Consider the following 12,897-nt stretch of genomic DNA (forward strand, 5'->3'; position numbering starts at 1 on the left):
GATCTGCAATTCTAAGGACTTTCGAAATTACCAATATACGCTGCCTGTGGTTCAGGGTTTGGTGGTTGACATGGAAGTAAGGAAAACCAGCATTAAAATTCCCAGCAACAGGTACAATGAGGTAAGAATCTTAACAAATGTGTATGTGGGTTCATTCCTTCATGTATTCAGGCCATAAGCATTTACCAGGCACCTGTGCTTACTACTGGAAATACAGACATATCAGTTACATTGACTCAGCTTCCCAGAAGCTTAGAGTCTAAAGGTGTGGAGTGGGAGGTGGGGTGAGAAGCCTGACACATCAGGCAGGCTTCATGGCCAGGCGGGTTTCTGAGCAAAGCCTAGAAGGAAAGCCAGGACTTCCATGATGGCAATTTGGTGTAACCCAGCCAGCCTCTCTTCAATGTCCTTTGGGTGCCAGCTACAGTGCTAGCTCTAGGGTTACAAACTCAAGTACAACTCTCTGCTCTCAGAGTGTGTGTTCTACTCTGGGTAGGGACAGACAGACAACATAGACTCCATTCTGAGGTGCTTTGGAGTACACCAGGAAATGCCCCAAAGACTGAGGGAACCTAGCTGGAGAGAGACTCACAGGGTGAGAGTCAACATTTAGCTTCTACATACCAGGTTGTGCTAAGTGCTTTACAAATATTATTCCATTTGATTCTTACAACACTGTGAGATAAGGGCTGTTATTATCCCCATTTTACAGTTGGGAAAACTGAGACAGAGAAGTTAAATGACTTTCCTAGGGTGACACTGCTAGTAAGTGTCTGAAGCTGGATTTGAACTCAGGTCTTCCTGATTCCAGCCCAATGCTCTAGCCACTGTACCCCCTAGCTAACTTAAAACCATACTGAATGACTGTATTATAGATTCATGATAAACAACTTGAACTGAGCTCTCACTGCAGCATGAAAATCTTTTTATTCCTTTCTAATTGATTTCCTATCTCATTCCCCACAGAAACTGTTACAGAATTTTTCTCTTCCTTCCTTAACTCTCCAACACCTTCTCCTCACTCATCTCAGCTAAAGGCCTTTCCTCTTGCTTTACTGAGAAAAGAAGGCCACTGACCTGTGTGCCCTCTTCTTCCTCTCTCTTTGTCTTAACACCCTTTGGCATTGTGTTCCACTCTCGTCCTTTCCCCTGGTCTCTGACAGTGAGGCAGCCTTTCTCCTTGTCTCACACATGTGCCCTTGTCTCCTGTATTCTCCAGCTCCTCACAGCTGGCATCTCCCAGAGCCTCTCCCATCTTCAGCCTTTCTCTTTCACCTAATCCCTTTCTTGTTGCCTTCAACAACGCCCATCTACCTTCCCATCCTCAAAAAAAAAACCAAAACAAACCTTCTCAAGACCATGATATGGTCTCATTCTTGTTTCTCCCTTTTTCTGCCAAACTAGAATAAGCTGTCTCCACTCAGCACCTCCTCTTCCTCTCTTCTCACCGGTTATTCTTTGAAGTTGAACTTCCAACCTCATCATGCTACTAAAACCGCCCTCTGCAGTGTTGCCAGTGGTCTCTTTAATTGTCAAATCCGATGGGAGTTTTTCAGTTTTCATCGTTGCTGTTTCATTTGCCTCTATGGATTCTACTATTCAACCCTTTCCTCTTGGATTCTTTCCTAATTGGTCCCCTGTTTCAAGTTTCACACCATTACAGTTTATCCTCTACACAGCTGCCAGACTTAATTTTCCTTAACCATGTGATTCCTCTCCTAAACCTACTCCAGGAGTTCCTTATTGCATCTAGGATAAAATACAATCTCCTCTGTTTAGCATTTAAAGTCCTGCACCACCCAGCCCCGACCTCTTCCCACCTCCTTGGACATTGCCTGTCTCTGACCATCTTTCAGGCCTGGAATACCCTTCCCCTTCTTCCTTTAAGACTCTGCCCAAGCACCATAGCCTGCATGAAACTGTTCCTGATTTCCCCAACTGGAAGTGTCTGCCTTCCCAAGCTACCTTGAGTGTGAATATCTCAACTTTTATATACATATTACATACATATATATATATACACATACATACATCCATCTATTTATCTCAGTTTATTCACTTCGTATTTTATACTGCACACATTTATATGTGTACTTGTCTCCCCTATTAGAATGTAAACTCCTTGTGAGTAGGGCTTGTTTCATTCTTTGTGCTTTTATATCATGTCTCCAAGCAGGGTGCCTGGCAACCAGCAGCTGCTTAAAAATCCTTGTGGATTCACTGATTTACACGAGGAAAAATTTCCTAACAGTGAAACCTCTCCAATGGTAGAATGGCAGCTGTGGATACAGTGAGTCCTCCCTCACTGGAATTCTCTTCTAGCAAGGGCTGGATGCCCACTTATTCTTACAATGGAGAGAGATTTGTTTTTCCCAGGCTTGGATTAGACTGAATCGCTTATGTGGGCTCTTCCAGCTTTGGGAACCTGGGATTCTCTGAGGTTCACACTTGAGTCATGCCTGAGCTTTGCCTGCACTCAGCCCCTCCGTCCCATCCAGTTTGTTACTAAGCCTTGGGAATCCTCACAGCCTCTCACTCCGTCTCCTCTTCTCCACTTAGATGCCTCTTCCAGAAGCCTCATCACCTCTTGACTTGACTCTTGTAACAGGCTGGTGAAGTTAGAGGCAATAAGATACTGAAGCTTCTAGTTTCTCCCCCAGGCCAGCTTATCTTCTCCACAGGTGCCAGAATCATCTTCATAAGGTTGCACTCTGAAGATGAGTCTTCCTTGCAGAAAGATAAAATACAAATGCTTTAGCCTTACTTTTAAGACCTTCCATGATCTTGATTCACATTAGCTTTTCAGCCATATTACTTCTGCCTTTTCCAGCCAGTTAACAACATTTATGAAGTGCCTGCTGGACTTTGCTTAGGGGTATGTAGAGAAACTTGAAACAGCCCCAGCCCGGGAAAGACACTATGTACATGCCCAGGTACACCCAGGATGCATTCAGAGCTGGTGAAGGGCTGTCTCAGCTGGGGAGGGGGTGTGTGTGGGAGAGCCTGGGAGATGCCTCCTGAAGAAGGGAGTAGATTCTGAGACCCAAGCTGAGCCCCTGGTGATTCGCCAAACCCCAGCCCACTTGGCTGGAAGCCCTCTGTATCTCAGAATGCTTCTTCTCCTTCAAAGCCCAGCTGAGGGGCCACCTGTTCCAGGAAGCCCTCTCCTCTCTTTCCAGTCATGTGTTCTTGTCTCCCTTCCTCAGATGCCTGCAGTGGATTTGTGCACTTAGATATTCGCATAAGACAGACTAAGTTCTCTGAGGGTAGAGTGTTAAGTTTTGTCTTTCTTCCAAGCACCTAGCATGGTGCCTCCTCACAGTAAATAGAAGTGCTAGAAAAAAGAATATGGCACAGACCAGTATCTCATTTTTGTCAGCCAAAGACCATGCTAAAAACAATTTGGTTTCCTGAAGATGTTGGTGCTTTTAGCTTAGGGTTAATAAAAAAAAAATTGGGGGGGTTTTTGTGTTATCTGGCCTATTTGGGGGCCAAGTAGTAAGTATTTTCTTAGTGCCTCATAAAAGTTGGATTTTACTGACACTGTATTTATTTCTCCTCTGATGCTGTAGATGGTAGTTTTCTAATGAGTCTAGGATGACAGTGGAAAGTTCACTATTAATATTACCGTTACAATCGTTCATTCAAGTGGGATAGTTTCAGAAGCAGAACATTGGACTAAACCAAGTCTCACGGTCCCTTCCAATTCTTAGATTCTCTGATTTGGATGCTGGTTTATTTTCCTTCTTAACCTGTACAACACTGTTGAGAGTTTTATGAAGGTACAAAAGCCACATTGGAAGGGTGCATTGCAACCAGGGCAGTGGAGACCAGACAGACAGATGAACTGAAAGTGTGTCTCAGAAACAGCAAGCTTTCTGGCCATCACGGGAAGAATTGCTCTTCTTTGCAGATATGGGAGCCGATGAAATCTTTCCCGGAGGCTGATGTGGAGGAGGGAGAGGAAGGGTCCCAGATGAATTGAAGGATGAGCCCTTCTGTTAGTTCAGTTAACAGAAAGTAGAACCTGGAACTTACATGTGAATTGTGGATCCATGGAGTTCAGTCCAGTAGAGCATTTAAGTCATGGTGACAGACTCAGACCTGTGCGACCAGAGTGAAGGATTGTTCCACGTAAGGCATAACTGCAAACTCCTACACCTGAGGCAGTTTGGGTACAAACCTCTGGGGATTGAGTGGCCCTGTGAAGTTCACTCACTGTGAATCAGCCCTGTGAGCACCCAGCCAAGAATTCTTGTGTCATTTGGGGCTGAGTTCATCCTGTTGATTTCAGTTATCAGAATGTTGGTTCTCATCCTCTTGACAGTCTGCAGACCAAAACTTGCCCTGATGACCCGTTGGTGAGGATTATATAGGGAGTTCCTGGTCAGGTCTGAGTTGGACTACATCATTAAGCCCCAAGGGCCTTTCCACCTTTGAAGTCCATCCAAGTGATAAACTTTATTGAGAATTCCTCCTCTCATAGCTTATCACTGGGAGACCTGCATTGTACCCATCTCTAAATAACTAATACCCAATGAAACCTGGGAGGGATATTAGGTAGTATATAATCAAAATGCTCTGTGGGGTCAAGAAAAGAAAAGCTGCTCCTTCCAGAGGTCCTTAGGGAAGTCTGTGGAGGAGGGAGCATTTCAGCTAGCGTGAGGGCATGATCTTACCAAGTGGAAATGTTCAGAACCTAAGGGCACCCTTCACCTGAGCCATTGACCACCTCTCACCATGCCAGGCCTTTGGGTTACTGTCTGTATCACTGGAAGAGGGGGTTGTACAAATTCCTATCAGTGTTTTCCTGTCTGTCTCACAGTCCTTTTTCTTTTCCATCATCAGCGTGTTATGGAGCCTCTGATTTTTATGGCACAGTGATAGACCCTGTACCTGAACCACGAAGGCATAGTCCTGGTTCCTCTTAGATTTTTTGGCATGACTCATAGGAGCTGGAAGGGACTTTACAGACTAGCTTGTCCACCCTCCGTATTTTACAGAGTAGGAAACTGAGGTACAGAAAGACAATGACTTTCACCAGACGCCCCAGGTCTCCTGACTGCACGCCCTGTGGTCGTTCTAATGTAGCAGACTGTCTGGTAGAGGCAAACGCACATGATTGAGTTGATGGCTACGTTGAGGACGGCTAGGTCATCCTCTTGTGTGGCTTCTTTGGAAGAACTCTGCTCTAGGAATTCGAAGCCCTGGATTGAGTGTTGGAGAGGGACCCCAAGTGATACAAAGGGAAGTGTGAAGACTTGCTGCCTGCAAGGCCCATGCTTTCTCTGCCCTCAGCCTTTGCCTCTCTGGGCTCAGAGCTTCTGTCCTTAAAGTCGGGATGGTTCACCTTCCTTGCCCTGCTCGCCTTAAAGAGATTATTTTCAGGAGGAAACCAGAAAATGGGAAAATGCCCTGGAACCCTAACGCCCATGGTACTTCTCAGAGAATTCCAATAATGTGTAGTATTGGGACTTACCAGGTAATGGCCCAGACCAAAGGGCTTTCCTAATCAGGATCCCAGGCTCCTATGTAGAGATCTAGAAAGGACATGAGGTCATCAAGGTCAGCTCCTCATTTCACAGAGGGGGAAACTGAGGCCCACAAGGCTTCAATGAATCTCCCAAATCACACAGCTGTGTCAGGAAGTATGGCCTAGTGGCTAGGGAAGCCTGATTTAAAGTTTGGCCTCAACTGTGTGCTAGCTTGTGACCCTGGGTGAGGTATGTGAGCTCCAGCCCCAGACCATGTCTGATCAAAAGTCTGGGGTCCTTGAGCTTGTTTTTTAAAAAAAAAAAATTTATAAACCTATTTCCATTTTATTCCATTCATTTAAAAACATTCTAAGAAGCTTTCTCATGTTGGGGAGACTAGTGGGAAATTTCACCAGACTGCTGAAGGAGGCCACGGCCCACGCACAACAAGCTAATGCATATTGCTCTCCAATTCCAAGGATCAGGAAAGTCCCTCTTGTGACCTTGCACCGGTAGAAGAAGTTTGCTCCACAGTGAGTTTTCCCAGCTCAGGCCCTGCACCTTTCCTGGGAGAGTAGAGCTGCCTCCTTGTTCTTCCTGCTGTAGCATGATGATAATCCCAGGTCTTATTATGAATGAAGGAAATTAAGTGGACATCCTTACACCAGCTGACATACTTTATTCAGTGCCTGTCATAGATCACAGATGCTGCCCCTCCAAGGGAAGCCAAACCCAGCCTTCATGCAGGGTGCTCCTCACATGCTGCTGCCTTTGCCAGGAGTCTGCCACTCCTCCTTGGAGTTCCCAGATGGTTTGGTTTGCACCTTTTTAATGCTATGTCCACATCTTCGTTTGTCTCCTTGTGCACTTGGTTGCTCAGTGCCCCCCACTCATACTCTCCCTAATATTTAACTGAATATTTCTACCTGGTGAAAGCTAAAAATTGTTTTAAAAAGATGTCTATCTGTCTTTAAGGCTTGTGGAGATCTGTACAAATCATGGAGCTAGACTTCGTTAATTATGCTTGAAACTGACACCCTGGGGCAGTGCCGTCATAAGATAGCTCTTTTCTCTAAAGGGAATGAAAAGGGCCCCCACACTTTGACCTCAACCCTGGAGAAAATAAAACTTAATTTTAGCCTGGAGATTGCTCTCTGGACAGTGCTCCTTCAGCCTGAAATGTGAGATCATCTCAGCTCTTGAGGTCATCAGTTCTACGTTGACTGGCAAAAGCTGATGCCCTCCAGCTGATGTCCCTTATTTGGGGACAGAAAGGACCTCCTTAAACTCTTCTTGGGGATCCTGAGGGAAATGGTTTCTATTAGCTAAACCTTAGTGTGCGGGGAAGAATTCAGTTTTTGTTTGAATCCTTCTGATGGGACAGTAGAAGTGTTAAATTGCCGTACTTGGCACAAATTGCAAAAATAACACGGTGTAACCAGTATGGGATGGCAGCTTAAAATAGATTAGGTTAAAGAAACTAGGAAGCGTTCAGATTCCCAACTAGTAGTTTTACTCCACTTAAAGCAGAGAATGAGAAGATCTAAGAAATGTAGGCCAAAAAATAAACTGGAGGGTAAAACTCACAGAGGTGAAGCCACCATAGGAGATAGGAAAGGAAAGGTGAGCTATTGTGTTATGATGAAGAAGAAAAAATACTTAGTATTTTATTTATTTCTCTCAAGTACATTATTGATCATCAGGGTGAGGGGATCTTACCCTCAGGTTTTTTGATAGATTCACCCGGAGAATTGAATGTTTTCTTTCACTTAGTCTCAGTATTTGCAGACCCTAGACCTTATGAAAAACACGATGACAAATAATTGACTTTTTTAAAAGAAGAAATCAGCCATAGGTTTAATAAAAAATAAACAACCATTTCACTCCTCTGGCGACTTGTGATTTTTTTGCGCTGTATCTTGGCAAGTAGTTTGAGATTAGCTGCAGTTGCAAAATTCATCCCCCAGTGGCCAGAGCTTTGGGATGAGCCTTGCTACTCAGGTTGAGCCAACCACAGCACTAGATGCCAGATACCCTTCACTAGGCTTGTCCTCTTTCCTTTTCCTTTCCTTTTGTTGATAGAGCCTTCTAGATGTTGGTGTCTCCTTCATGGCCTTGCAGAAAATCATCTTAGCAATACCAAGCACGTTATTTTATTGATCTTGATCCATTGATAAAGTCACATTCTAGATGTGAGGCTAGATAGGTAGGAAGTCTAGGTAAGACCTGGCCCCTGCCCTCATGCAGAACAACTCTGTGGTGTTACACAAGTCATATCATCCTCCCCTTTTTTCCATTTGGACCTCTGATTTCATCTCATTAGAGTTGGTAAAAAAAAAAAAAAAAAGGTAAAAAACTCTCCAGTAGTCTATTTAGCAGGTAGCTTGTAACTTAAGGTGTCTGTGATAGAAATGTGATAAGACTTCCTAATATTGCACCTAGCCCTCTCTGTGTCCATTATGCAACCCTCTTCTTCCTCTTTTGCATCATATTTTATAGAGCCAGTTATGTGACCTGCCCAGGATGGCAGAGGTCATCAGTGGCCTGAGCTGAGTCCAAATCCAGTGTTTTTTTGCTTCACCATGCTTTCTCTCCATGTGTGCTTAAAGAAGCTTGAGCATAAAACATCTTATTAAAAGGGAATGTAAGCCTGAGGAAAGACCTCTTTTTTATGGGTCTGTGAGAAAAAGGAAGCTAGTGCAGTCAGCCCTAAGTCATTTTTTCTTACTTTAGATCAAGCTTAGCTACACTGGTCCCTGAGAACTCTGTGCAGTGGAGAAAGAACCAGGGACACTGCTGGGGCTAGCTAAATTAACATGAAGCTCTCAGGTTCACTTTGACCTATAAAAGGAGTGGGGAGCAGGGAAGGAATGCCAACTATGCCTTGTGTGCAGGGAACAATCTCAGTGAGCACCAGACTCGTTGACTTTAGAAGGTTGGGCTTGTGGAGTTTTAGCTAAGGGTATTTGAGTGGAGTGGGGAAGTGGGGGGGGCATATCGTGGATGTTGCCAGGTTTGTCTTATGGGTGCCAAGGTAGGACAGTGTGCTAATGCACTTGTGCTTACAGATGATGAAGGTCATGAACAAGTCCAACGAGCACGTGCTGGCCGGCGGAGCCTGCTTCAACGAGAAGGCCGACTCCCACCTTGTGTGCGTCCAGAACGATGATGGCAACTACCAGACACAGGCCATCAGCATTCACAACCAGCCTCGAAAGGGTGAGGGGGCTGGGCCCTGGGAGCCCTCCTGACCTACCCTGTGTGCCAGGCCTTGTGCCTGGTGCCCTGGACACTGCCCCGTGACATGGCTTTAGTGTGTATTGTATGCAGGGCTTGAAAGAAATAGTTTAGGAATGACCTAGCCAATACCTTCAGGAGCCTTGCGGTCTGCTGGGGGATGTGGCCAGTGTACCAAAGTCACAGAACACCTACACACCCAGCTTGATGCGTGCATAAGAGAAAAGTGACGTGCTCTAAGAGTCATTGAATGGGGCAAGATCACTTTCCACTGGGAGGGTTATGTTGTGGAGTAAGAGGAAGCGGAGGGCCCATTTCTGTTGAATCTCATTGCTTACAAAGCCCTTTGCTCACCCCACCTCCAGGAGGAAGGCAGTACCAGTGTTCTTCTGTCTTTGTTACTTATTTGTTTTCATAATACAGATTAGAACATGGTGGAGTCATGAAAAGGACTCAGAGTGCTCTGGGATCACTTATAGCTTGGGATGGAATCAGGAGAGGCTTCCTGTAGCAGGCGATGTTTGAACTGATCCTTCCAGAGCGGGTAGAAGGAAACAGTTAAAAATGGTGGGAGGCTGGGAAGAGGGGAATTCCAGGTGTTCAGAGTAGTGAGAGCAAAGGCACTGACACCTGAGCGTAGGAATGAGGTGGGAGGAGAAGTAGTTCTTTGGCATCCAGTTTGCAGAGGCTCAGGTGCAGCCTTTTGACTGAGACCAAGTTTTACAGAACAAACCCTTTTATTAAATAGGGGATTTGTTCTATGAAGTTTGGATTCAGTCAAAGGGCTGCACTTGGGGACCTAGAGGGCCACATGTGGCCTCGAGGTCACAGGTTTGCCATTCCTGAGATTGACTATTAGGATTTTGACATTAGAAGGCCATAAGACACAGGTCATTTAGACCAGCATTGATTGAGCACCTGTTGTTCACACAGGGCATGCAGAATAAGTGGTTCCAGAGACCTTAGAAGCTACCTAGTCTTACCTTTATCTGAAAGGGTATCTGCCCCATTGCCTGGAGGACAAAATACAGGCTCTTGTGTTAGGCACAGGCTAGCTTGATTTCCCATGATTCCCCCTCATGCACTCTGCTCAAGCTAAACTGGGTTCATTGCTGTCACCCCTACTTCAGATGGTTCTCCCTCCTCATCACTGCCCTTCGAACCCCTGGCCCCCTTCAGTGCTCTGCTCAGAACCTGCTCCTACTGAGCTTTGCTTCTAATCTCCCTAGTTGTCAATGCCCTCCAGAAGATTCACCTTATTTGTTTTGGATGTGGCCTTTATTCATCTCTGAGCATGTTGTAGCTCCCCCAATAGAGTAAAAGCTTTTTAAGGGCAAGGACTGGCTGTATTTGTATATTCAGTGCCAGGCACATTGAGTAAAATGTGTGCCAATTGATTGGTCACAGTAATGCTTCAAACCTCCAGTAAGCTGGGAATTCTATTTTAGATCGTCCTGGAGTTTAGGAAGTTTTCCCATTGGACCAGAGGAGAAGCATGATGGTGAACATTTCAGTAGCCCCATAGAACTTGCAGAGCAGAAGGAAAGGACTCTTGCCAATCCCTTGACTGGGAGTATCATCAAGATCTCAAGTGCTTTGTCCTTTCCACTAGGGCTGGCCATGCTGTAGCTTGGACTTCTTTGCCTGGCTTAGTAAATTCCCTCATGGTGTTCTTGTATTTCTGTCATGAAGGAGGCTCAAATGAGATCACCTTCCCACATGCCCACAAACCTTGCTTGCCCACAGTACTCATTACTTCACTTTGGAGTGCTGTTTTAGCCCCTTGATGTATTCAGGGAATGACTCTCATTGCATTTAAGACTAGTAGTCTGTGGGGCAGCAGGTGAGGAGCCCAGCCAAAGGAAGACAACTGCTTTAGAAGAGGATCCTAAAAGCTAGACTTTCCCCTCCTCCAAACAAGGTAAAACGTGCCCCTCCCCAAACCCCCAAACTGATATGTATAACATAGCCAGGCCCTCGGCCATAAGTGCCCATGGGACCCCCGCATCATTATATGTGACTGCTGTGCCATCATACAGTGCTCAGGAAGAGCCTTCCTGTTGTTGGGCTCACGTCACGGCATTGACATTCACAAGCTCAGTTACAATGTGCGGGTCAGTGTTACTACTCTCTGAGTTAGTTTTCTCTTCTGAAAAAAACAAAGAGTTTTGTTGCGGACAGAGCTCTGTGTTTGTAGTCAGATAACCTGTGTTAATAGTTTGATCTATGTGCTTTTGTTGTGTGTGTGGGGAGGGATTCACTTCTCCTCCCTAGGCCTCAACTTCCTCCTCTGTAAAATGAGGGGCTGGTCCTGGATGAACTCTAAGGGTCCTTCCAGCTCTAAATTCTGGGGTTCAGGTCTATATACATGTCTTAGGTGAAGGAATGGGTAGCATATTCATTACATGTGTTAATGACATCCAGTCAGGAGAGACAGGTGACGCTCTGGACTAAAGAGCTTTTTAGATCCAGAGGTTCTCTTTGGGTGAAAAGTTAACATCCAGAAAGGTCTAGACAGTCGGAAACAATGGACTGAAGCAGAGGATGATGTAAAGCTTTACCCTTAGGTTAAAAAAAATCAATTATATGCACACAGCATGGGTCCTGTGAAAAAGTCCTGGGGATGTTAGCGGACGATGAGCTACATGAAAGCTAATGGTGGGATAACAGCCAAAATAGTAAATGAAAAATTGGGCTATCTTAATGAAAGCGTGAAGGTAGAAAGAGCCCTTTTGTACTCTGCTGTGGTAAGAATAAATCTGGGACATTTTGTCCCATTCTGGACGCCATCTTTTAGAGAAACCATTGAAAACCAGAACATGTCTATAAGAGAGTATTTGGTCTGGTGAAGGGGCTGGAGAACACGATGCTTGAGGAAGGAAGGAACGTGGTGTCTACTTGACCTTCCACAGGTAAACTAGGAACCAAGGTTGGAAGTTACAGAGTCACATTAGTGAGTCAAAGTGTTGGGCCTGGACTTAGGAAGACCTGGTTCAAATTTCGCCTCAATCGATCACTGCCCCTCTGAGCCTCAGTTTCCCCTTCTGTAAAATGAAAAGATTATAGCACCTTCCTCACAGGATTGTTGTGAGGATTCAATGAAATTGTAGAATCGTAGCTTTAGAAGAGAAGGAAGGGACCTTAGACCTATCCAAGTCAGGAAAGTGAGGTGAAAGAAAGGTCATATAGTTTCCTTATGGTCAGATAGGTACTGATAATAGAACTGAGACAAAAACCTAGGTCCTTTGATTCTAAATCAGGTGCCCTTTCCCCTGGGCCGCACTGCAGAGAGCTCAGGTAATATATGTGAACAAAGAACTTCAGAAGAGTGAGCTGCTGTTGGTGGGAGGAGCACTGGATTGGGGTTTTGGGGATATTGGATTCAGTTTCTACTCATCTTCCCGTTTCTTTATAAAATGAGGAGAGTGGATTTCCAGGGTCTCTCTCTGGGGTCCCTTCCTCCTAAGCCCTAGCTCTGTTACTTCTCTATACCTCAGCTTCCTCATCTGTAAAATGGCCTCACAGAGCTCTCCTCAGGAAAGCACCTTGTCAGCTGTCTGTGATGCATGCCTTGGGAAAGCTAAGCTTGCTTTCTTCTCTCTCCCTGTCTCTTCATGTATTTCGTTGGAATTTCTCCCCTCTTGAGGTCAGAGCCTCACTCAGTGCCCTCTTCTTGTCATTTCAGTCACAGGTGCCGGCTTTTTCGTGTTCAGCGGAGCCCTGAAGGCCTCCTCCGGATACCTTGCCAAGTCCAGCATCGTAGAAGGTAAAGCAGGAGCAGTGGGCCATGTGTGTCCACACTGCCTGGCTGCCATGGAGGAGAATAACCAGTTCTTTGGCAGCCGTTTGTGACCCAAGGTCCTTGCTTTCAGTCAGGCCTAACCAGCAGTGCACAAGAAGATGGGGGGAAAAGAGACACCCTGATTCCTTAGAGCTGTGCTCACGGTGCTCTGTAGGTCAGATGTCATTCTGGAGTATGTGGAAAGAACGTCCTTTGGAGTCCTGAGGCCTCTGTATTGGGTGGGACTTTTCGGACTCTGCTTCTTCCTCTTTCACATATACACCAGCTATGTCAGAGGACTGTGGTGAGCTCAAAGGAGAAAGGTGTTAGGGACATTGTGGTGGAGGCTTCTTGCCCCTTGTACATGCCCCTCCAACTATTTTGGTCAATGAGCCCAGAATGACC

At 45.6% G+C, this 12,897-nt stretch overlaps 1 protein-coding gene across 7 annotated transcripts in view; it reads left to right on the forward strand.

Moving 5' to 3' along the window:
* The window catches only part of ZFYVE9 (zinc finger FYVE-type containing 9), a 197,011-nt gene that overhangs the window by 167,217 nt on the left and 16,897 nt on the right, over nt 1–12,897 (forward strand). For all 7 annotated transcript variants that reach the window (XM_072649451.1, XM_072649457.1, XM_072649458.1 and 4 more), the window contains 3 exons: nt 17–121; nt 8,543–8,693; nt 12,397–12,477. In XM_072649451.1, the coding sequence (XP_072505552.1) occupies nt 17–121; nt 8,543–8,693; nt 12,397–12,477 (337 nt within the window). The remainder of the gene's footprint in view (nt 1–16; nt 122–8,542; nt 8,694–12,396; nt 12,478–12,897) is intronic.

The sequence above is a fragment of the Notamacropus eugenii genome, chromosome 2 (genome assembly GCF_028372415.1).
Source record: "Notamacropus eugenii isolate mMacEug1 chromosome 2, mMacEug1.pri_v2, whole genome shotgun sequence".
NCBI lineage: Eukaryota > Metazoa > Chordata > Mammalia > Diprotodontia > Macropodidae > Notamacropus > Notamacropus eugenii.